This window comes from Mustela nigripes, chromosome 1 (assembly GCF_022355385.1).
Source record: "Mustela nigripes isolate SB6536 chromosome 1, MUSNIG.SB6536, whole genome shotgun sequence".
In the NCBI taxonomy this organism is placed as follows: Eukaryota; Metazoa; Chordata; class Mammalia; order Carnivora; family Mustelidae; genus Mustela; species Mustela nigripes.
In genome coordinates, this window is record NC_081557.1 from 104,936,799 (window position 1) to 104,958,828 (window position 22,030).

The 22,030-nt window shown below is 48.5% G+C and overlaps 1 protein-coding gene across 1 annotated transcript in view; it reads right to left on the bottom strand.

The window, feature by feature from the left end:
• YAP1 (Yes1 associated transcriptional regulator) overlaps positions 1-22,030 on the bottom strand; it is a 119,345-nt gene that overhangs the window by 41,932 nt on the left and 55,383 nt on the right. Inside the window, exon 3 of the mRNA XM_059407076.1 lies at positions 14,898-15,013. Coding sequence (XP_059263059.1) covers positions 14,898-15,013 — 116 coding nt within the window. The remainder of the gene's footprint in view (positions 1-14,897; positions 15,014-22,030) is intronic.

Here is a 22,030-nt window from a genome sequence, read left to right on the forward strand (position 1 = left end):
CCGTAAATACCAGAACCAGAGCTGGGAGCGCACGGACCTCAGACATGAAGACACAACGGGAACTGTCCTACTGCTATCCGCACGGGGACAGGTGCCTGTTTTCACACTCTATTTCTACTTAAAGAGTTAAATGAGGCGCGTAGGAGATAGAATTCCCATACATTTAATAAGCACTCAAATTAATACGTCAAACAGAAAAAAAACCAATGCTTTCCGTATTCATGTGTATTTTTCGTGTAATGCTTGGGTGAATACAATGTTAGACGGAAAAAGGCTCAAGATCGGATGTTTCTTTTATAGGGAAAGAAAGCTGCTCATCAAAGGCAAAGGAGATGAGGAAAGGTGACCTTTAAATAGCGTCGTGTCACAATCAAATCCTTAGCAGTAGAGAAAGGAAAGGGACAAGAAACAAATCTTCCACCTTCAGTGTCAGCATCCAAAATGATACAGACCCAGGGGCGCCCGGTGGCTCAGTCGCGTGAGCGCCTGACTCTGGGGTCCAGCTCGGCCGCTGGTCTGGGGTTGTGGGTTCCAGCTCTCCGCGGGCTCGACACTCGGTGTGGAACCAAACCACCAGCTCGATCTGGGCTTCCTACGTACACAACAGAATCCCGGCTAAATGGACCTTTGGAGAAATCCCGAGAAATACTCAGCGCAGGGTTCGAGGTCATTATGCTGAGAAACCACGAGAAGCACAGAAAACAAGAGTGGCAGATTTCCTGAGTCATCAGGTCACAGGCCACGGACAGTCTGACTCAACGGCGTTTGCACGAGCGTTAACGGGGTAAGGTCCGGCGTCCCAGGGAGACTTTAGGAGAGGCCGCAGGAGACCGACACACAGTGAGCGCCTGGGTCCGGTTTATGCTCCGACTGAACGTGTTACAGATGCAGCGCCGTCAATGTGAAGAGAAAATCAAGTAAAATGGAAGCAGCAAAACGCTAGTTGCGTAGGATGATTTAGAACTTGCGACCGACGTCACTGGGAGGCTTTGTTAAAGCGCACGGAACAGCCGAGTCCCGGACGCCGCCGGGCCGCGCTCTGAGGAGCGCCGGCTCGCAGGGTCCCAAGTGTGCGCGGGCCGCGGAACTCGCTCATGGCGTCCGGGGTCCCCACAACCGCCGCAGCTCGCGCCGCGGACCAGGGCCGCTCCCAGACCATGCTCTGGCGCGCTGCGCGGCTGCGAACAACGCGCACGAGGTCCCTAGAGCGGGGAGCGAGGTCGGCCACAGCCGTCGGGGCCGCGCGCGTCCTCACCGGAGAGCAGCTTCTTCCTGGAAACAGCAAGAAACGACGCCGGACGGCTCGAGCGACTGTGGCGGAGAAGCCGGCCGCTAACGACCGCGTGGGAATGCGACGGGCCCTGGAGGCCGCACGGTTTCGACTGGACGTTCTCGGTTCAGAGGAGGAGCCCGCGTCCCAAAGCGCCAGTCGGCGACCTGCGCATCCCTCCAGGCCGGCCTGTGAGACGCCGGGCCCAGAGCTTTCCTCTCCAGCGTCCGGCGCGCTCCTGCGTGTCCCTGTCCGGGGAGCACGCATGACTCGGGAGCGCGGATGAGCGGGGACTGAGGCGAACGGACAAGAAATTCAATTAAAACCCTTCGGCTTGTGAGAGAAAACATCTGCGTTTTCCTCCTCACGTGGGTGCGGCGTCTCCGTCACTGGCGCGACCGGAGCGGGAGGCGGAAAGCGACGCGAACGCGAACAAGCTGGGCGGCTCTTCTACCGGTGCGGCCCGGGAAGGGCTGCGCGGAGGACGGGCCTGTCAGGCCGAGGCTCCGAGGGCATGCGCCGGGCCCCGGGATGGTCCGGGCATGAGCGGCCCCGGCAGGGCCGCAGCGCGGAGGGGCCAGCGGCACGCACCCCAGGACGGCAGCGCCGCGTCGCGTGCACCGGGCACAGCGCGCAGAGAGACCGCGGCCCGGCTGCCGTCAAGGCTCGGCGCCTCCGCACCCGCGCGGTCCGAAGGAGCCGGACGTCTGAGAACCGGCCTCGCGCGCGGCAGGCGGAGGCACAGCGGTCGGCCTTCTCCTGGAAGAACTCCACCCCCCGCGGGGCTAGAGCGCACTCCCGAGACCAAGAGGCGCTCGTTCCACCGACGCGGCCCGCCGGGTGTCGTCCGGGGGAGACGCTCGGACTGCGGTGAGAGGACGAGGAGAGACGGCCCCACCGGAGTGCTTCGTCCATGGAAGCTACGCGCCTCGGGAGGGTTTCCTACCGCGGGGGCGGGGGATGACCTCGCGGCTCCCATGGCGCCGGCTCCGGCCGGACCTCCCGCCGCAACGGCACCCGCAGACGACACAGCGCCCATGCCCGGCTCCCACCTCCGCCGGCCCATCAGTGGCGCCTCGGCCAGCACGGAAACCCCGAGAAACTACCGCCGAGGTAACCCGAGTGACCTCTCCCCGCCCCCTGCCGCACGACTGCGGAGTGACGTGGTCGCAGCCCCCAGAGCCCGCGGAGTGGCCGCCGGACCAGGCCCGGCCCGCACTCACAGGCACCCACGACCGCGCACTCGGGGCCACGGAGCGTTCCGACCGCGCGAGGCTGCCTGGGTCTCGGCTGGCGTCTCCGGACTCGCGTCGCAGACCCGAGGCGCGGGCGCCACCGCTGCCGGCACAGAGAGGCCGAGTCCAGCCGCAGCAGGGGCACGCCGGCCCTCCGGTTCCCGCGCGGGCTTCAGGTCACCCTGACCGCCTGCCGCGACGTCCGAGACACCGCGCAGCCGCCGTGGCGTCCCTGCGGGGCGCTCCTCCGCCAGCCGCGCACGGCCACCTCGCAGGACACGTCCGCACACTGACCGGGGTTCACTGTAGACCGACGACGCATCTGCTCGACGAACGCTGTGGCGCAGACAGCGCGTCTCCCTGACGCCGCCTGAGCGCGGCCGCCCCGCGGGGGACACCACTTCCCCGGGATCCTCGGCCTGCCGACGCCGCCTCTCCCGCTGCTTCAGGTCCCTGCGTCCTCTACGGGGACTCCATCACGCTGGTTACGCAGCGAGCCGCTCTTTGTTAGCACTCCCAGCGATTTTTTACTTGTTTTTTAAAAGATTTTATTTATTTAACAGAGAGACAGCACAAGCGGGGGGAGCTGCCGAGGGACAGGGAGCCCGATGCGGGGCTCGACCCCAGGACCCTGAGATCAGGACCTGAGCCGAAGGCAGAGGCTTAAGCCACGAAGCCACCCAGGTGTCCCCCCGCCCCGTAAAGATCTGTATTTGTCTGCTAGAGCGCACGTGCATTGGGAGGGGGGCGCGGACGCAAAGGGAGAAACAGAGTCCGCGCTGAGCAGGGAGCCCGAGGATGTGGGGGTTCTGGGATCAGGGCCTGAGCTGAAGGCAGACGTTTAGGCGATGGGGCCGCCCAGAAGCCCCTAGCCTCTACTGTTTTTGTCCACTGAAATTCTACCGCTTTCTCACACTACAGCTTTGGGAAAATTTCCTCAATTCTACTCCATGAGTAAGACTTTCCCCACGATGTACTGAAATTACTTTGTTTTCATTTTTTTTTACTGTAGACTGTCCTGAATTTGCTCTTTTACATGGAGCTTAACTACAGACCAGGTAGTAGCATGGGAAGAATTTATAATTCCGTCTCAGAATATAGAAAAGGAGGTCTCGAATTTTTCATAAATGGGTATGCTCTATTTTCAAGGTTGATCAGAACAAACATGGCAACGCTGACCAGGAACTGCCCCTGGGGTTAGGGACACTATGACCTGCAGACATGTGGCTCTCGAACACGGGAGCTCACACATATTCACCCCCAACTCCTCCACAGTTCTTTATCCACAGACGTGAGCATCCCGTCTACATGTTTGATCTCATGAGCTCTCAAGAGTCCCTACTGAAATGCTGCCCTGAATGAAGTTTTCAAGTAGACACACTTGAAGCAGTTGCTGTGTGCCATCACTATTAACTATTATTGTCATTAAGTTTTCTTTGGCTTCAATAATCTCAATGTGGGGCAAGTATTCGTGAATGCATTAGTGGATGAAAATGCCATTTATGAAATCTAGTTGTGGGAGAAGAAACGATTTCTCTTCTGGTTTCCATTACAACAGTTTTACTCTCAGGGTAAAAAGTGACTTAAAGCACGCAGCCCCAGGTCACAAGGTCAAGGCTGTGTCATTGTGTACAGACCTAGAAGCTAAAAAGATTATGAGCATACTGATTAAAATCTGCTTCACAAAAGCAAAGGCAAGATGGTGACCAGTCCCTTTCTTTTATTACTTTAAGTCGGGGTGCACTCCTGGGTCACGCAGGGAGCTAGAAGAGTCTTCTGCCAAACCAGCAACCAGGCTGGGGAGCCCACAGCCCAGGTACCAGGTACATGCAGGCTGGGGCCCAGCCATGATGCACATGTCCCTTCAGCCACACTGTACACGAGCTCAGCTCCCCCTCCGTCTGCTCACCCGATGTTAACACGAAGGACCTACAGTCAGTTCTTGGAGTCTATACTCCTGTCCTTCTAACCTGGTACAAGTTCCCTAACCTTCTTAGTGCTCACTTTCCTCATACGCACAGTGGACTGGATCACTCCTGCCAGTTAAGTTCAGAGAGGCTACACAAAAAAAGCGCTTGACAGAGGGCAGGGCTTATAGTCAGTACTTTTTCTTTTTTTAAAGATTTTATTTATTTGACAGTGGAAGAGAGAGAACATAAGCAGGGGAATGGGAAAGGGAGAAGCGGGCTTCCTGCAGAGCAGGGAGCCCAATGCGGGGCTGGACCCTGGGACCATGACCCGAGCTGAAGGCAGACACCTAATGACTGAGCCACCTAGGTGGCCCTGTAGTCGGCCTCTTAAAAAGTCAGTTCCCTACTTCTTTCCTGGAACAGCTGTTCAATTTTGTTTTAGTCATGTGTTTAACTTACTAAAACTCATGCACAAAGCAGAGAGGTTGGTCAGAAAATAAACCTGGGTCTCAGAGACAAACTGATCAGATGACAGAAATAGCACTAGGTCTGTCCTGCCATGGCCAAAGGGCCCCAGAGAAGAGTCATGGTTTTGGTGGTTTCCCAAATCCATCAGGATAAAGCTCAGACTTCTTGGCTGACCACACAAAAGCCTTCTGAGTTCTCAGCACACGTTCAGCGGCTCAGGGGATTTCAAGCTCCCTTGCCTTCCCTTTCCTTGGACACACCTAAGCTCACACTCACTTAGCTCAGGTACTAAAGCCAGCTGCTTAGTACCACGGCTCCAGGCTCCAGCCCCCTGGCACCTGACACATCGCCCTCCTGTTAGAGAACGCCTCTGTTCAAGACCCGTAAGCTCCTATATGATACAGTTTCTGGGCTATCTTTCCCCGAATCTGTTTCCGCAACTTCGACCCGGCTGTTGCGTGATGCAAGGAACATTCCCTTCTCTCCCCCAGAAAGCTGCACAGCTCTTGGCTCATTCACGTCTCTGCTCAATTACGGGGCGTCTGGGCCTGGAAAGCGAACACAGCACCACCTCCCTCCAGCCCAGCCAAGTGTTCTCCGACTCGTAACTGACTTTTCTCTTGCAGTTTTAACTACGTGACACACTGCACGTGTGCTGCTCGTGTGTGTCATCATCTACGAGAGTGCGTGGCACAGGCTCGGTATTTGGGGTTTGTTGAGGGGATGGATGAACGCCTGCCTTCTAAACCGCCTTCTCTACCTCCCGATCATGCCCGACCACCTTCACACGGCCCTCTCCTTGCTCGACACTCAGTGCTACACCTGCCCACACATTTGCTGCTGTCATTATAAAGGGAGAACCTGTTCTAACTTGATGCTGCAGTCTCAGCGGCCACTCGGGCACTTGGTACAAAGTGGGGCATGTGGTATTCGTGGAAGGAATAATTTAGAAGGGGAACAACTGTCTCAAGGTAAAACTGAGACTTTGTTCAAAGTCATTCCCATATTTGGAGCACCCGGGTGGCTCGGTCAGTTGAGCGCACGACTCTTGATTTTGGCTCTGGCTGAGATCTCAGCGTCCTGGGACTGAGGCCAGTGTCGGGCTCCCTGCTCAGCACAGGGTCTGCTTGTCCCTCTCTCTCTGCCTGTGTGTACGCGCACACACTCTAGCTCTCTCAAATAAATAAAACCTTTAAAAAACGTTAAAAACTTCATTTTCATCTTTGTGATAGCTGAAAGAATGAGCATACTAGAGGAAAGGGCTAAGTACAAGCTCAGAGAACTTTCTAATACACAACCCTTCAAGCTTTCTTCAGGGCAACTGGAGTCTTATATTTTAACATAATAGTTCAGACTTTCTGTAATAAATTTATGAGAGATTAGCTTCTGTAAGTTCAGACTTTAGAATGCCTGAAGAAACCACCTTTGAAAAAAATGTTTGACCTAGTACGAGCTCTGCTACCCCCTCTGTTTATTGTTGCAGAATTCTGTTTTATTTCATTGATGCTGCCTATAAATGGTAGTCTATGGATATCATTTTTAAAGAATTAGCATTTTAATCTTTCACACAAATATTCTTCTCATGACTCATAAAATTACTGTAGCAATAGAGTAACCAGAAGTATTTAGAAATCAGTGGGAAAGACAAAAATAATATTCTATCCCTATCCAGAGAAGAAATAAAACAGACATTTATTTTTTTTCTTAAATGTAAATAACTGAATTTCCTTCTCTCTGCTCCAAAGCTGAGGAAAGTTTCCAAAATTCTACAAATAATCACTTTAGAAAGTTGAGCACACACTTCTATTTGTAATAATAACTCATGTCCCAGAGTGAGCTAGAGACGACAACACTCACATGTCAACTTGTTTCTTTATATTCTTTAATAATATCCTGACAACCCTCTAAGTTAGTCTGTTGGTTAAAATGACAGAACATTAGCTTCAGTATTTGCATAAAAATTCTTAGTATCTTCCAGAATTCAAATGAATTTTACTTTCCCAAACAGTCCCTTCAGAAAAACTGCTCGATTTTTAAAAACATGTTATTTGTGCCCTAAGACCAGGTCAAGGGAACTCGACAGCCCTGCATCTGTCCATGTCCCCGGTCAGTGTACCAGACAGCCTCAAGCATAAAGCAAACAAGACAGGAAGGAAGTACTTTTCTGAAAATGGAGTTTACTGCTCTCAAGCTTCCAGAAGAGGGAGAAACTCTACCTTATGACATGATTAGCTGGGATTTCTTCAATAAAGGAAGGAGGAAGTAGATACTTCAAAATGCTGTAAATTGTAGAGGCCAATACATTAATATGTAAACACGTCCCTCAACTCCAGACTTTAAAGTTCTGCTTCTGTGTTTGGGGGCTGAGGGGTCCTTAGACTCAGCATTAAGACACAATCCAGCAGCATCTACTGTTCTGTCTGCCAAATGCTGCAGCCCTGCTCAGGCAATCCTCAGTCCTACTACCGTTTAGAAAATATTCCTAAGTCAACAGTCCCGACTGGAGTGGGTCACCTTGAAGAGCACTCGCCAGCGACAGGAAGGGAAAGGCTCTGTCGGAGCACAACAGGGGCCATGGTCGGCCCTGGAAGGAGCCGTGCTCCTGGACACAGCTGAGTCCTGAAACCACGGTGATCGATGGTGCCTCGGGCGCCGTGTGACCTGGCAGAACGCCAGGGGAGAAGGCAGGTGGCGGCAGCCATGGTCCTCGGCGAGAGGCCGGACACCCTGCCTGATGTACGATGTCCACTCCCCAGCACTCTGGTCTTCGCAGCCCCCACGCCCTGTCCATGCACAATGGTCCTTCCTGAGCTGGCTGTTCTATGGTTTTACACTAGAAACACGGTTCGGTTCTTCTTTCCATATTACTAACTGTTCTTGAGGAGCATAAATACCAAAAACAATCAAAACACAAACTATGTAAAACAAACCAAGTTTCCAGAGTTCCACTGGTTTTGATTATTATGCTTTTACTATTTTCCCTTTCCCTGTGGCCATCTTTTCTTAATTTACATACATTCCAAAAAGAAAGCAACTTTGGTTTAAAAAAAGATATTTGGGATAGGAGCTTGAGAACAACTAATAAAATACAGCATCTCTCTTAGTCCATTCACTGCTCTGACTCTGGGCTTTGTAACAGTTTTATTTGGTTTTATTGATTATTTAGATACACTAAAGTGTATCTCATTCCATTTATTATGACTCAGGTTAACAAAATTTCCATCTGAGAACAGTCAAGAACTTTAAGAAGAACAAAAAAAAATTTTAACTCGTGTAGAAGAAAACCATATTTATATTTAACGTTCTACCACCTATATATACCAAACAGAGAACGTGTAAGAACCTAAATGCCAGAAGTTAACTGGGAAGGGCCAAGGGCCCATATTTGGTGATAAAAAATTATTTTAAATGAGAAGTGGCTACCTGTTGGTATAAATGGAGTAAAATATAAACTGTGGGACCAGATGATATTTACTTACTCTATCCACCATACGTAGAAAGCACTGGGTGCTGTGGTTAATCTGTAACTATGCCCCGATCTCCGACCCTGTCCCACGACTGTGGCATCGCGTCTCCAGGACAGCCCTATGCCAAGTTCCACGCTGCTAGTCCCCTACTCCCGATCCCCGCATGAAGAAACGCAGCACAGGGAGCTCCCGTGTGCCTGTGTGGGACCTTGTCCAAGGTCGCGCAGGCGCGCAGCAGTGACACAGCTACGGTTCAAACCCTCGTCCAGCTGATTGGAACCCTTATTAGCCATCCTGTCTCCGTTCACTCCCAAGGTGAAAAGCAGAATTCAAAGCTGGTGAGCTACCACACAGGAAGCAGGAATTACCAGTTCTGAAAACTGTCGTCAACTCTGAAACGGTGTTCTGCGCCCTCATCCTTCCTTTGCTTTTCAGGTTTTTACTTTTTGCTTTTACCTGTCCCCTTCCCATTTCACATCACCTCTCAACCTGCCATTTTTCTGGGGAACCATCTCTGACCCGCTGGTGTCTGGTGCCGGCACAGAGATGGTGCGGCGCGGGCAGGCAGGCAGGGAGCTCGGCAGCCCTCGCCCAGCTTCTGAACGTCTGCCTGCCACAGAGAGGTGCTGGGCACACTCCTCAGACATGCATCATCTGTCATGATCGAGGGCATCTGCTCCACCCAGCGAGACGTAATCCCCAGAAACCCCGTGCAGGCTTTCGTAAGAGGGAAGTCTGAAAGTGCTGCACTGCGCACCACATGTGGACGTTAGCCATAATATATGCCCCCTTCTAAAACACAGAAACAAAAACTCCTTTAAAATGTACCTATAAGAAGACACTTGATTTTGGACTGTTATCAAAGGTATGTTTTTAAAAAGCAGAAAACTGGGTTATTGCTTAATTTAAATCAAAGCTTAGGATTCTGAACAGTTCTAAATGGGCAGCAGACTTTTGCTATCAAGCTATCTCAGGGTCATCAGAGAGGTCACTTTCCTGACTTTACTACTGCTGTGAGATTCAGCTATCCTGTGGGTCGTAGTTAACAAACGACTACTAGAAATTTAGTATCTTCATATAGATAAAGCTGGTCAAAGAAGACTAGCACACTTTCTCTCCTCAAGTCCGTATTTCCTAATGTTAAACAAAGTCACTAAGGTTGGCCAAACTCTCAGAAGGTAGGACAATTGGATACCGCTCCCAACCAGGTATGGCAGGGCCGCTCACGTGCTGTAGCAGAATTCGCTTAATAGAATTTCTGAAGGGCAATCATCTCAAGTACTTTAAATAGCTTTTAAAAAAAATCTCTACCCAGGGCGCCTGGGTGGCTCAGTAGGTTAGTGTCGGCCTTCAGCTTAAGTTAGGATTCCAGAGTCTTAGGATTGAGCCCCGCACTGGGCTCCCAGCCCAGTGGAGAAGTCTGCTTCTCCCTCTCTCTCAGCTTGCACTGAATCTCTCTGTCAAAAAAAATTTAAAGGGGCGCCTGGGTGGCTCAGTGGGTTGAGCCACTGCCTTCAGCTCGGGTCATGATCCCAGGGTCCTGGGATCGAGTCCCGCATGGGGCTCTCTGCTCAGCAGGGGGCCTGCTTCCCTTCATCTCTCTCTGCCTGCCTCTCTGCCTGCTTGTGATCTCTCTCTGTCAAATAAATAAATAAAATCTTTTAAAAAAAAAATTTAAAAAAGAGTAATCTCTACCCAAAACATGGGGCTGGGACTCAGGACCCCGAGACAAGGAGCTGCCGCATGTTCCAGCCAGGCGCCTGTCACCTCAAGTAATTCAACAGGACAGGGCTTAGATGCACTTATCTATATAAGACCGTGTTACATATTTAAATGCATAGTAAAATAGGACTATTACTTTATTAGTCAAGTTCCCTTTTAGTGTTTTTTTTTTTTTTTAAGATTTCACTTATTTATTTATCTGTCTAAAGAGAGAGAGCGAACATGAGGTGGGGTAGGACAGAGGGACAGAGAGAAAGAGAATCTCCAGCAGACGCCCCGCACAGCGGAGCGCAGAGCCCGATGCCCAGGGGACCCTGAGGTCATTACAGAGCCAGCCACCTGGGCCGACTGTGCTACCCAGGTGCCCCTTTGTTTTCTGTTCTTCACCTTTCAAATTCCCTTTACAAGGTTCAGTGTCACTTATTTGCCCATGAAATGGACAATTAAAAGATACAACCTACTTTACCAAATCTAGTAAGTCACGTCTCTAGAATCCTTTCCACGTATTCCATTTAAGTGGCAAATATGTGATTTCTCAATTATACATGATAATTGGTGGCCAGTTACAAACCATGGATACCCAGGGCAGCAATGAAATCCATCATTTCAGCCTCATACTTTGAAAAAGGACTTGTAAAAACAGAAGTAAACTGATCACTTTGTTAACTGAATTAGACTGAATGAAAGAAACAGGATTTCATAAAATCTTAGAATTAGAATTTTAAAAAACTAGTCAGTACCGTGAACCACTAAAAACTTAGAAAACAGGTCTGGAGAGTCTAAAGAAAGTGACTGTGTTTTAAGGAAGTAGGGTCTGATCAGAAACAGACCTGAACACTGAGCTAGATTCATTCTTTAAAAAAAAAAGCAAAACTCGAAAGCTCTTGCTTAAATAATTAACAGTAAAAATGTAAATCAAAAGTTGCGCACAGGACAAGTGACCCAGTGAGTGCTTCCGAAGAGATGTGCGGGGCTCCTCCTCCATCTGTGGTCCCCTCAGGGTGAAAGCTGTGCTCACCCGGGCTCAGCCGTCAGCGTCAGCGGCCTGCTGCTGTGCTGTGGGAGACGCCCTCCCATTCACTGAAATACCCTCACAGGGACTCCTCGCTCACTCAGTCTCCAGGCTCTAAACGAGGAGTCTCCACGCACAGATGATGTGGAGAACCCACGCAAAGGAGGGCCTTTCCTCTGACCTCCCTGCAGAGAGCACGGCCCCCACGCCCTGCAGGTGCATCCAGAGGGAAGAAGGGACCCTTGGCCGGAGACCTTCCTGCGGGGACCCGTGAGCTGTCATTCTGCGGGAGTGTGAAGAACAGCCAAGACGGCAGTCCCCATGACAGTCCTTCTAAAGCGTTTCAAGACTGTGTCTGAGTCCTGTCTGTTCCCAAACAGGCACTAGCCTGGAAGAGACGAGGGACAGGACTCGAGTGTGCGGGCTCCGCGGCTGCCGCCCTCACGCCCCTCCGTAGCCTGGGCCCCGCACCAGCGTGCACCGGCCACCGCACGCCCCACACGCCACACCTTCCGAGAATTCTCACACCCCCACCACTTCACATCCTATTCTCATTCTCAAACTCTGGTGACTCCCTTTCCTTTTTAGGTTCAGTTTTAGGTTTGGGTTAAAAAAAACTTCTTAGTTTTGCCACATCTGTCTCTTCCTTTCTTAACTCCTTGTGCTGTCCTAGCGGCCCAGTAGAGACAATGACCGCTGTCTTCTGCAAGGCACAGTGTGCTGTGATGACCCACAGAACCATCTTCTCCCAGCACCCCCACGCACCCTTTGTGCAGAAGCAGCTCCCCAGGGTACCCATGCATTCCCAGGTCCTGTCCCCTCGTGGGCTTGGAGGCTCCTCTCTGGCCCTGTCCTAACACTGGTTCCCATGCAGAGGAGGAGGACGGGCTCCGGAGCCCGTCACCAAGCACCGAGTCTTGGCTTCGACCACTGACAGCTGTGTGATTTGGGGAAAGTAACTTTGATAACAACAGCACAGAACTCCCGGTGCCCAGGGGCTCCATTAGGGAAGTGTCTGCCTGTAGCCTGGGTCGCGATCCTGGGTCCCGGGATCCAGTCCCACGTCAGGTTCCCTGCACAGCAGGGAGTCTGCTTCCCCCTCTCCCCCTGCTTCTGCGCCCACTCACTCTCTTGTAAAATAAATCTTAGAAGGAAAAATTTAAAAAAGAAAGAAAGAAAGAAAGAAAGAAAGAAAGAAAGAAAGAAAGAAAGAAAGAAAGAAAGAAAAAGAAAAAACACCCAACAACAAACCAACCAGCACAGAACTTCACTGGCCATCGTGAGGGTTCCCTGACGGAGACCACGCAGACCCCAGCAGCATGTCCGACAGGCTCCCTCTGACTACGGACTGGCCCCTCCTACCATGACGCAGGCCCACGCCTCTCTGGGGGGCTTGTCCTATTTCAGGCCAATTCTGCACTTCCGACCTTCTAACTAGACCTTCCACTGCTAAGGCCACTCTGCTCCAACTGTCTCTGCCAATGTCACCTCCGTTTACTAACACAACTACAAGTAAGCATGCCTACTAACTTACATGCAGTGTGTAAAACACACTTTATGTTTTACAGAAGAGCTGGAAATATAAACGCCAATATTCTGAAACCCACTAAAAATAGATACATACTTTTGATTTTTAAACACAAATCTGAATACAAATTCTCCCTATTTCTCAAGGCCATTACCATTAGAAAATTTAATAAGTAAACAAAGAAAAAACTGATATTCTAAAAGAAACACAGGGGCACCTGGGTGACTCAGTGGGTTAATGGCTCTGCCTTCAGCTCAGGTCATGATCTCAGGGTCCTGGGATCGAGCCCTGCATTGGGCTCTCTGCTCTGCAGGGAGCCTGCGTCCCTTCATTTCTTTCAATACCTGCTTCTCTGCCTACTTGTGATCTCTGTCAAATAAATAAAATCTTTAAAAATAAATAAATAAATAAACAAATAAATAAGTAAAAGAAACACAATCAACTTTGTTAGATGCAAAATGCCTAAATCTTCCAAAATAAACCTTAAATTAATGAGTTATTTATTACTAGTTTCCAAGGCATAGTTTTAGGTGGAGTGTGACAAAATGAATAATGTGAATCATCTTGTTGGACTGTAAGTACAAGAAAGCTTTCACAACTTTTATTTGGAAATTTGATGATTAAAAAAACCCTAGATGTCAAGTAAAAATATTAATCAAATACTTGCATAATATTTTGCCGTGAACCTTTTGATCTAAATATCACATACAAAACAGATTCTGAAAATAAATAAATATATTCTTATTAAAGTAAGCTAAAATGGAAGATTTAGGGAGTTATCTTTTTTCAAGAGTTCTATAAAGACAGTTCATGACAAGACAAGTTTAGTCCTGAATCTTGCGTTATCTTTCTTGTCAGCACTTAACTCTTTAGAATTCAAGTGTTCAGCCCACCAAAGGCAAGAACAGAGAGTTCTGGAACAGCAGAAACACTCCAAACACAGGCATCATCTCTGGGGGCAGAAGGACGTAACAAATTCTACAAGCTCTCCTAGGCAAGCAGCCCTTCTGCCAACCTGCTGTGCAGACCCCACAAGCTGGTAGCCTCTTACCAGAGGCTGCTGTTTGAGAATATCTACAGGCAGCTGCACATCCTGTGCTCGTCAGTGTGCTGGACAAGGAGGGCGGACACACTGAGCAGAAAGCCATCGAGGCCCCAGGGCTGCTTGGGACTGTGGCTGCCACCTGTGCTCAGAACCGGGACACTCAGCAAAGTGGGCAAGTGTTGGGCGCAGGCAAGTGGTCAGAGTCGGCCTGAAGGCTCCAGTCCCTGGTGCCTGGTCTGGGGCTGCATCTTCCCAGAGCAAGGGGGGCCTTTTTCTGCTGCACACGAAGGTGCAGAATGGGGCCCACAGAACAGAGGTATCGGAGGACTAGAGAAGTAATGAAACCTTTACGGAGTTCCTATTCTGCACTGAAACTGTAAATAAAGGCTTCATACTTACTCTTTGATTTCCTTTAATATTTCTCACTCTCTAGTAATGGGCATTATAATCTGCGTAACATAGATGAGAAAAACAGCAGACTTAAAAACACTGCCAAATAAGAAGGATTCATACTCAAGTCTATTGCTGTGGCAAGGGTGGAAATGTGCTCAATAACACACTGAACTTCAGAAAGATGCCTGGGATTTATACGCTGCTGTCCTCCAGTTACTTTGAAGGCAGAAGAAGTATGCACCTTAAAAGACAGTAAAGAAGGGAGCCTGGGTGGCTCCGTGGGTTTAACGGCTGCCTTTGGGTCAGGTCAGGATCCTGGAGTCCTGAGATTGAGTCCCATGTGAGGCTCCCTGCTCAATGGGGAGTCTGTCTGTCCCTTTGTCCCTCCCCCCCACTCGTGTTCTCTCTCTCTTGCTCACTCTTTCTCAAATAAATAAATAAATCATAAATAAATGAACAAATAAATGGTAGTTAAGAACACCATAGCTTGGCTTCCCGTCCAAACCACAAAGGGAAGAAACCTCCAACTTTAAGACAAAAGAAAGCAGTAGAGTCAGACACCAGCATGTCAAAATTAACCAAATGAGGAATCTGAGATAGTGACTTCAGAACTAAAACTTTAAAAATGCTGGGTTTCAGTTGGGAGCCCCTTTATGAATTAAAGACTGAAAAAGGCTTGGACGAAGCACAGTTTTGTGAAAAGGCAGGGCCCGCAAAGAAAACCAGATGGAATGAACGGTCAGCCGCGCTCCAGCTTCCTTAAAAGATTACGTAGTGACCATCTCCTGCAGAGCCAGACACGCGCCAGGCCTCTGTGGGCGTGCTGGGACGGCGGTGTCTCACTCACCTGAGGCCGAGGTCATCAGGCTCTGCTGCACGGGGGGGCTGGTGGGTGCTGTGACGCTCATCTGGGACAGCATGGCCTTCCTGGGGTCCTGCCACGTTGTCGTCTGATCGATGTGACTGAGACACAACAAACCACTGCGTGAGACAACAGACACCAGGTCCTGGGAGCCCCCGCCCCACCCCCTGAGCAGAGCCCACGGCTCCTCCGTCAGCCTCCCTCATGCGCCACATGGCCTGCCCTCAGCCCCCACCCCCGCCGCTGCCTGGTCCACCCTCACCCCTGCACCCTGTGGGCCACTCTCTCATTAGCCAGAGCCTATCTGAGCAAGGTCTGAGAAGCCACACCTGCAACCTTAAGGGACAGGAAACCATCTCCAGCAGATGGGAGACCACAGTCTCCAGACTATTATATCTGCTTCTAATTTACAGATAAAAGGTGATTTATGAGTTACTCCTCCGTGACAGCACTCATAGAACTGAAACCCAGAATTCACAAGGGAATCACCCACTTTTTTTCCTCTAGGACCCAAGAATGCCAATTAACATGTACTTTTTAGATCTGAAGTCTCTTAGGTAAAACATAAAAGGATGAAAAAGTCTTATTATAAATATATACTCTAAAGCCAAAACAGAATTAAAACCTTCATCTGTAAGTTTGCACTAACTCATGACTGGGGAAGGTCTTTATGTTAGTTGATAAACAAAACATGTGAACGTTAAATACTGCACACTGTTAACTTACTACAAAATATCTTATTACATCTGCTCAGAGATTTGTTCATCTATAAAACTGGTTGAAAAGGGCCAAAGACTCTGGGAACTCAAAGACTCCTGGGCATCCCGCATAGAAGCTGACGTGGCATCTTTCAGAAATACTAGTTTTCTTCTTCCTGCAAAGTTTGCTTCAGTGAAACAGAAACTAGAAATACTAAGTATATGAAACTACTTAAGAAATTATTCTGAAGAGAGAGCCAGAAAAATATTCACACACTAATGCAAAGTTCTCTCGGTATAATTTATAAAAGCAAAAATTTGAAAGCCAGGTAAAATCTAATGAAAGGGATTGGCCCATTAAATATTATAGTGTAGGACAGACCACAATACAGCTACTGAAAATATTTTAGAAGAATATTTGATCATATGGAAAGTATTTGTAATACGGCTATTTATTTATTTATTTATGTAATATTGCTTTCTAAAGTAGTTTGTAAAACAGCATGTACAGTGTGAGCCGGTGTGAGCCGTGTGTGTGTGTGTGTGTGCATGCGCACACACACAGAAAACATGGGAAGGATAAACATCAAAATGTTCCCTCAATATTTATTTCTAGATGACAAAATTACAAAACTCTGCTTTGCTCTGCTAGGTTTTCCTATTATTAAGCAATCACAAACTAACACTACTTTTGAATATGGGAGTGGCCAAAAATCAGGGTTATTTTTAAGAAGTCCCCTCTTCCGCAATCATTTTCTACATGGCTGTTTGAATTCCAAATCTGAGCTCTCTCTCCTTTAAGGAAATGACACTCTATCACTAACTTTTCTGAAATGGAACTAGATGGTAACTGGTGAGTAAGACGGTGAGAAAGATCACACTGCACTCTGGCCAGCACGAAACTCAAGTATTATCTACTAGTAAACGGAGAGTTCCAAGGAGAAGAAAGGGGATGAAAACAGGGAGAGAACAGGAAGGCCTGTCCACTTCCGGACGGCAGCGGGACCTGCCCCGCACACGCCTGTAAGCTGCACGCCCCCGAAAGGTGCTCCAAGTATTCAGGTCTCCGGTGGGGCCCAGACTCTCCCAGCAGTGACCTGCGGCTTCTGAACACGGGCACTAGCGATCGCACAGGCCCAGACAAGACAAATGAAACCCGATTTCTGTCCTGCCATGGAAGCACCCCATTCCAGAAGACTGGGTCCTCATCCAACCCAGTAAGCGCCCATTCCTCTTCCCTTTCAACCCTCCCTATGAGCCACTAAACAAACAAAACCACAGAATGCTTTCTGACAGGCTGCTCGATCCCAAGCGACACGCACACAGGGGTTAACACAATCGTACTGGAGAGAAGCCTACAGCCCTCAAGAAGAACAGAATGGAGAGAAATGCTTCTCACTGCCTGTTCGATGTCAAGAAACTAGGAAAGGAAATGGACAAGTGATTACTATTGGCTCTTAAATTTCAAAGCATGTGCCCCTGCCTACTCCCTGGGTCTAGTACTTCCGAAAATCGCCCCACCCTAAGGGGTACAGAAGAGGGAGACAGACCTCGGCGAGCTCAAGATGCTGACTACCGAGGATTTTCTCAACACTCAACAGCTGGGCCTCTCTGAAAATGAGTCAGTTCCACAGATCATATTAATCCGTTTGTAACTAAACAGAGCTCCACCTGAGGGTTGAGCAAGACCCCACTCTGATGGCTTCTGGAATATGGACACGAATCTGTATGTTTGTGCTTAGAACTTCTTTCTCCCTGAAATAAATTGGGCTGTGAATACTGAGAACATAGTCTTACTGCCTCAGAAGCTCAGTTATTTTACTGAAATGTTCCATAAGCATACAAATGCTAAAATTTCTCTTCCTGAAACAGCCATTAAGCCCTAGTAAATCGGCAGACAGCCCCATACAACTGTCTATGTCACCTCAGCTAATGACAGTTACTTAGAAACACCTACAGCTCTTTAGGGAATCAAGATGTCATTATCTAAACTGTCCAACTATAAAAGCATGCAATCACTTAGATGCCAAAGAAAATGTGAAATAAAATTAACTTAGAATTTGTCTTATTCTATAAGATTAAATCATGAGGGTGCCTGGGTGGCTCAGTGGGTTAAGCCGCTGCCTTTGGCTCAGGTCATGATCTCAGGGTCCTGGGACCGAGTCCCACATTGGGCTCCCTCCTCTCTCTCTCTGCCTGCCTCTCTGCCTACTTGTGATCTCTCTCTGTCAAGTAAATAAATAAAATCTTTAAAAAAAAAAAAAAGATTAAATCATGAAAAATGCTGTTTTATCCTAGTAAGTCAATTTGAAACAGAATGCCCCAAAATATCCAGCTTTCCTTTTTACCATAAGAACAAAAATCTTCGTAAAAGCATTTTATACCTCGGGGCGCCTGGGTGGCTCAGTGGGTTAAGCCTCTGCCTTTGACTCAGGTCATGATCTCAGGGTCCTGGGATCGAGCCCCGCATCAGGCTCTCTGCTCAGCAGGAAGCCTGATTCCTCCCCTAGATCGTGCTCCGCTCCTTGGCTCATCTCCTCTGGGCCTTGATCCAAGTCCTATTCTCAGAGAGGCCTTCCCTCTCCAGGCAACCTAAAATCTACCCTACTAAAACGTACACTCCCCTTCCATTGTTTTTCCTGATGATCCTTTATCATTATCTATTTAATCTATTTAACTTTGTTTGCCTATTTCCTCCTATCAACAAACTCCAACTAACAAAACCTCCAGGAAAAATAGGCACTTTCATTTTATTAATTACTATATCTTCATTGATGAGAAGAGTGTTTGATAAGTATCTGCCAATGAATTAATGAAAAGAAAGCCTTCTTTCTTTCTTGCCCTAAGAACACCCAGCTTTCTTTCAAAGTCCTTGTAGCCTTACTGACTTTACCCCAAAATGAAATTACGGGTCAGGATGATAGAGCCACCGCAAATGGCAATAAGGGGAGTCCTGGCGGCAGCGGCAGGAGCAGCCTCGGCAGCATGATGAGGTAAGGAAGCAGACAGGTGTGGCCATGCACAGGGAGGAAAGGAAAACCACAACCAGATGCAAAGGAGTCTTTCTTTTCTTGAAGACAAGGAAACACAAATTCAATGTGAACAGAAACAGATTAGCTGAGAGTGTGCTAAGGGATGCCTGCAGAGTCTGGAGTCCTCCATCGGAGGGTGGGAAGGCACAGCATGGAGACACTGCTGCCACTGGAGCACCAGGGGCATGGGGCAGAGGCAAAGAATTTCACTGGCTGGTAAAAGCAGAATGAGTTCTGGTGTGAGGACTTCAATTCTCCTGGGAAACATCAGGCTGATTCAAGAGGCTGGTATTACTGGTAACACCACTATGCAAAGAGGAAGTTCAGGCACTTGGACGCCTGGGAGGTGCAGTCGGTTAAGCATCGGCCTTTGATTCAAGTCATGATCTCCGGGTCCTGGAATCAAGTTCCACATCAGGCTCCCTGCTCAGCGGGGTGTCTACTTCCCCCTCTCCCTCTGACACTTCCCCCCGCTTTTGTGCTTTTGTTCTCAAGAAAATATATAAAATCCTAAAATTAAATTAAGTTAAAAAAAGCCAGAATATTAAGAAACACAATTTCTTTTACCACTAGAGTATTAGGTTCTTGAAGTAGATGTACCTGAGAGATTGCTGGACCCCAGTGTGTGCTGATTTTAATGACTTACATCAAAACGTGGGTGATTAAGATTTCATATAAATGCTAATCTGAAAAAGGGCTGAAAAGAATTTTGTCACTCAAACTATACTAATTCTACCAGTCAAGAAATGGACAGAGGACATAAACAGATATTTTTCCAAAAAAGACATCCAAATGGCCAACAGACACATGGAAAAAGTGCTCCACATCACTGGGCATCAGAGAAATAAAAATCAAAACCACAGTGAGATACCACCTCACACCAGTCAGAATGGCTAAAATTAACAGGTCAGGAAATGACAGGTGTTGGCGGATGTGGAGAAAGGGGAACCCTCCTACATGGTTGGTGGGAATGCAAGCTGGTGCAGCCACTCTGGAAAACAGTGTGGAGGTTCCTCAAGGAGTTGAAAATAGAGCTACCCTATAACCCAGCAATGTAGTGATCAGAAGGGGCACGTGCACCCGAATGTTTACAGCAGCAATGTCCTCAATAGGCAAACTATGGGAAGAACCTAGATGTCCAACAACAGGTGAATGGCTAAAGAAGACGTGGTATATATACACAATGGGATACTATGCAGCCATCAAAAGAAATGAAATCTTGACATTTGCGATGACATGGATGGAACTAGAGGGTATTATGCTGAGCGAAATAAGAGAAAGATAATTATCATATAACCTCAGTGATATGCAGAATTTGAGAAAGAAAGACAGAGGATCATAGGGGAAGAGAGGAAAAAGTGAAACAAGATGGGACCTGGGAGGGAGACAAACCATAAGAGACTCTTAATCTGAGGAAACAAAATGAGCGTTCCTGGGGGTTGGAGGGTAGGGACAGGGTGGCTGGGTGATGGACATTGGGGAGGGTATGTGCTATGGTGAGTGCTGTGAAGTGTGTGAGCCTGGCGATTCACAGACCTGTACCCTACGCAAATAACACACTGTATGTTAATAAAAAAATCTATTCTACTACTAAAAATGCCAAATTTTAAAGATTTTATTTATTTATTTATTTGACAGACAGAGATCACAAGGAGGCAGAGAGGCAGGCAGAGAGAGAGGAGGAAGCAGGCTCCCTGCTGAGCAGAGAGCCCCATGCGGGGCTCGATCCCAGGACCCTGGGATCATGACCAGAGCGGAAGGCAGAGGCTTTAACCCACTAAGCCACCCAGGCACCCCTAAAAATGCCAAATTTTAAATAACAGAATGAAAATATATAAACCAAGGAGATGAAATTAAGCAAAACTCCTAAACCAGTACTTTCAGAGTCAGAAACATGCCTAGTTATTCACAGCATGGAAACAAATGGAAGATTCAGCTTATCCTGTTCCTAAGAACAGTCAAGATACTGAACTTACTACAAGAAAATAAGAAGTGTGAAATCCTACAGCCCCTTCAAAGAATGTACACAAATCTTGGTATTATCTTGGATAAAAGCAGCTGGATCCGGGAGCGAGAGGAACGTGATGACCTCACGGTGAGGCCACCGACGAACTGGCCATCCACGGGCGGGTGGGAGAGGGGTGGCTGTGCTGCAGCCGCGGCCCCGCGGGCAACTCCCTCTCCTGCGCACACAGGGCCACCTCTCCCACTGGCTTCTGTCTTTTCTATCTTACCCTGCAGAATCTAATCCCGCACACTGGATGGCTTAGCAAGATGCATACAGAACCAAAAACAGGGCAGAAATCCTGAAGTACACTGTGAACAGCAGACTTTCTGCAGAGGCCCTTGAGCTGACCGCAGTTGCGATGTCAGCGGCTTGACATCCCCCGTAGGAAACACGTCTCACGAAGCTCAAACCTGGCCCTTGAACATGCACGGATTCTGCCCTTTATAAAGAATAACAATATTGGGATGCCTGGGTGGCTCAGTGGGTTAAAGCCTCTGTCTTCAGCTCAGGCTATGATCTCAGCGTCCTGGGATCGAGCCCCACATCGGGCTCTCTGCTCAGCAGGGGGCCTGCTTCGTTCCCTCTCTCTGCCTACTTGTAAAAAAAAAAAAAGAATAACAATATTACTGTCACAGCTTCAAATTCCTCAAGAAACCATAAGAACTTGAAAGGCTCCTTGGCAATTTCGGCGGGAAGAGCCCAAACTCTCGCCTGACCAAGACCACTGTTCCACAGGGAGGATGACACTGTCCCCTCCTTCAGGACTCCTCAGGAAGGACAACAACAACAACATCACTGAAGAACAAAACAAAACGTTTTGTTTTGCAATGTATTAAGACAAAGGGATTTGTCTGGGGACAGAGGACCAGGACGTGGCAGAGCTGGGTTTTAACTCAGAACTGATGCAAAATCTGCACTTTGTCCTCCAGAAGACTTCCTCTCCTGCTGTGAGAGCATTTTGGGGTGGTAATCAGATTTCTTAAGACTGACCTTTCCATCCCTGTGCTAACCCTTGCAAAAAGGAAGCAGAAGGAGACAGAACCTTTGCAACAGCACGCAGCACAAAAATCCTGGACCGCATTCCTTTGCATCTCTCCCACTCAAATACGGAGGGATCGTGGGAGTTGAGGAAAGCTCCCAGGCCTTTCAGATGATGAGATCAATGACACACAAACATAACTTCTCATAGATCCTTGGCCACTAGGTGAAGAGGAGGGGAGAAACCCTCTATACTGGTTCTGAATGTCAAGAAACATCCCACAGGGGCACCTGGCTGGCTCAGTGGGTAGAGTGTGCAACTCTTGATCTCAGGGTTGTAAGTTCAAGGCCCACGGTGGGTGCAGAGATAACTGAAAAAAAAAAAAAAGAGAGAGAGAGAGA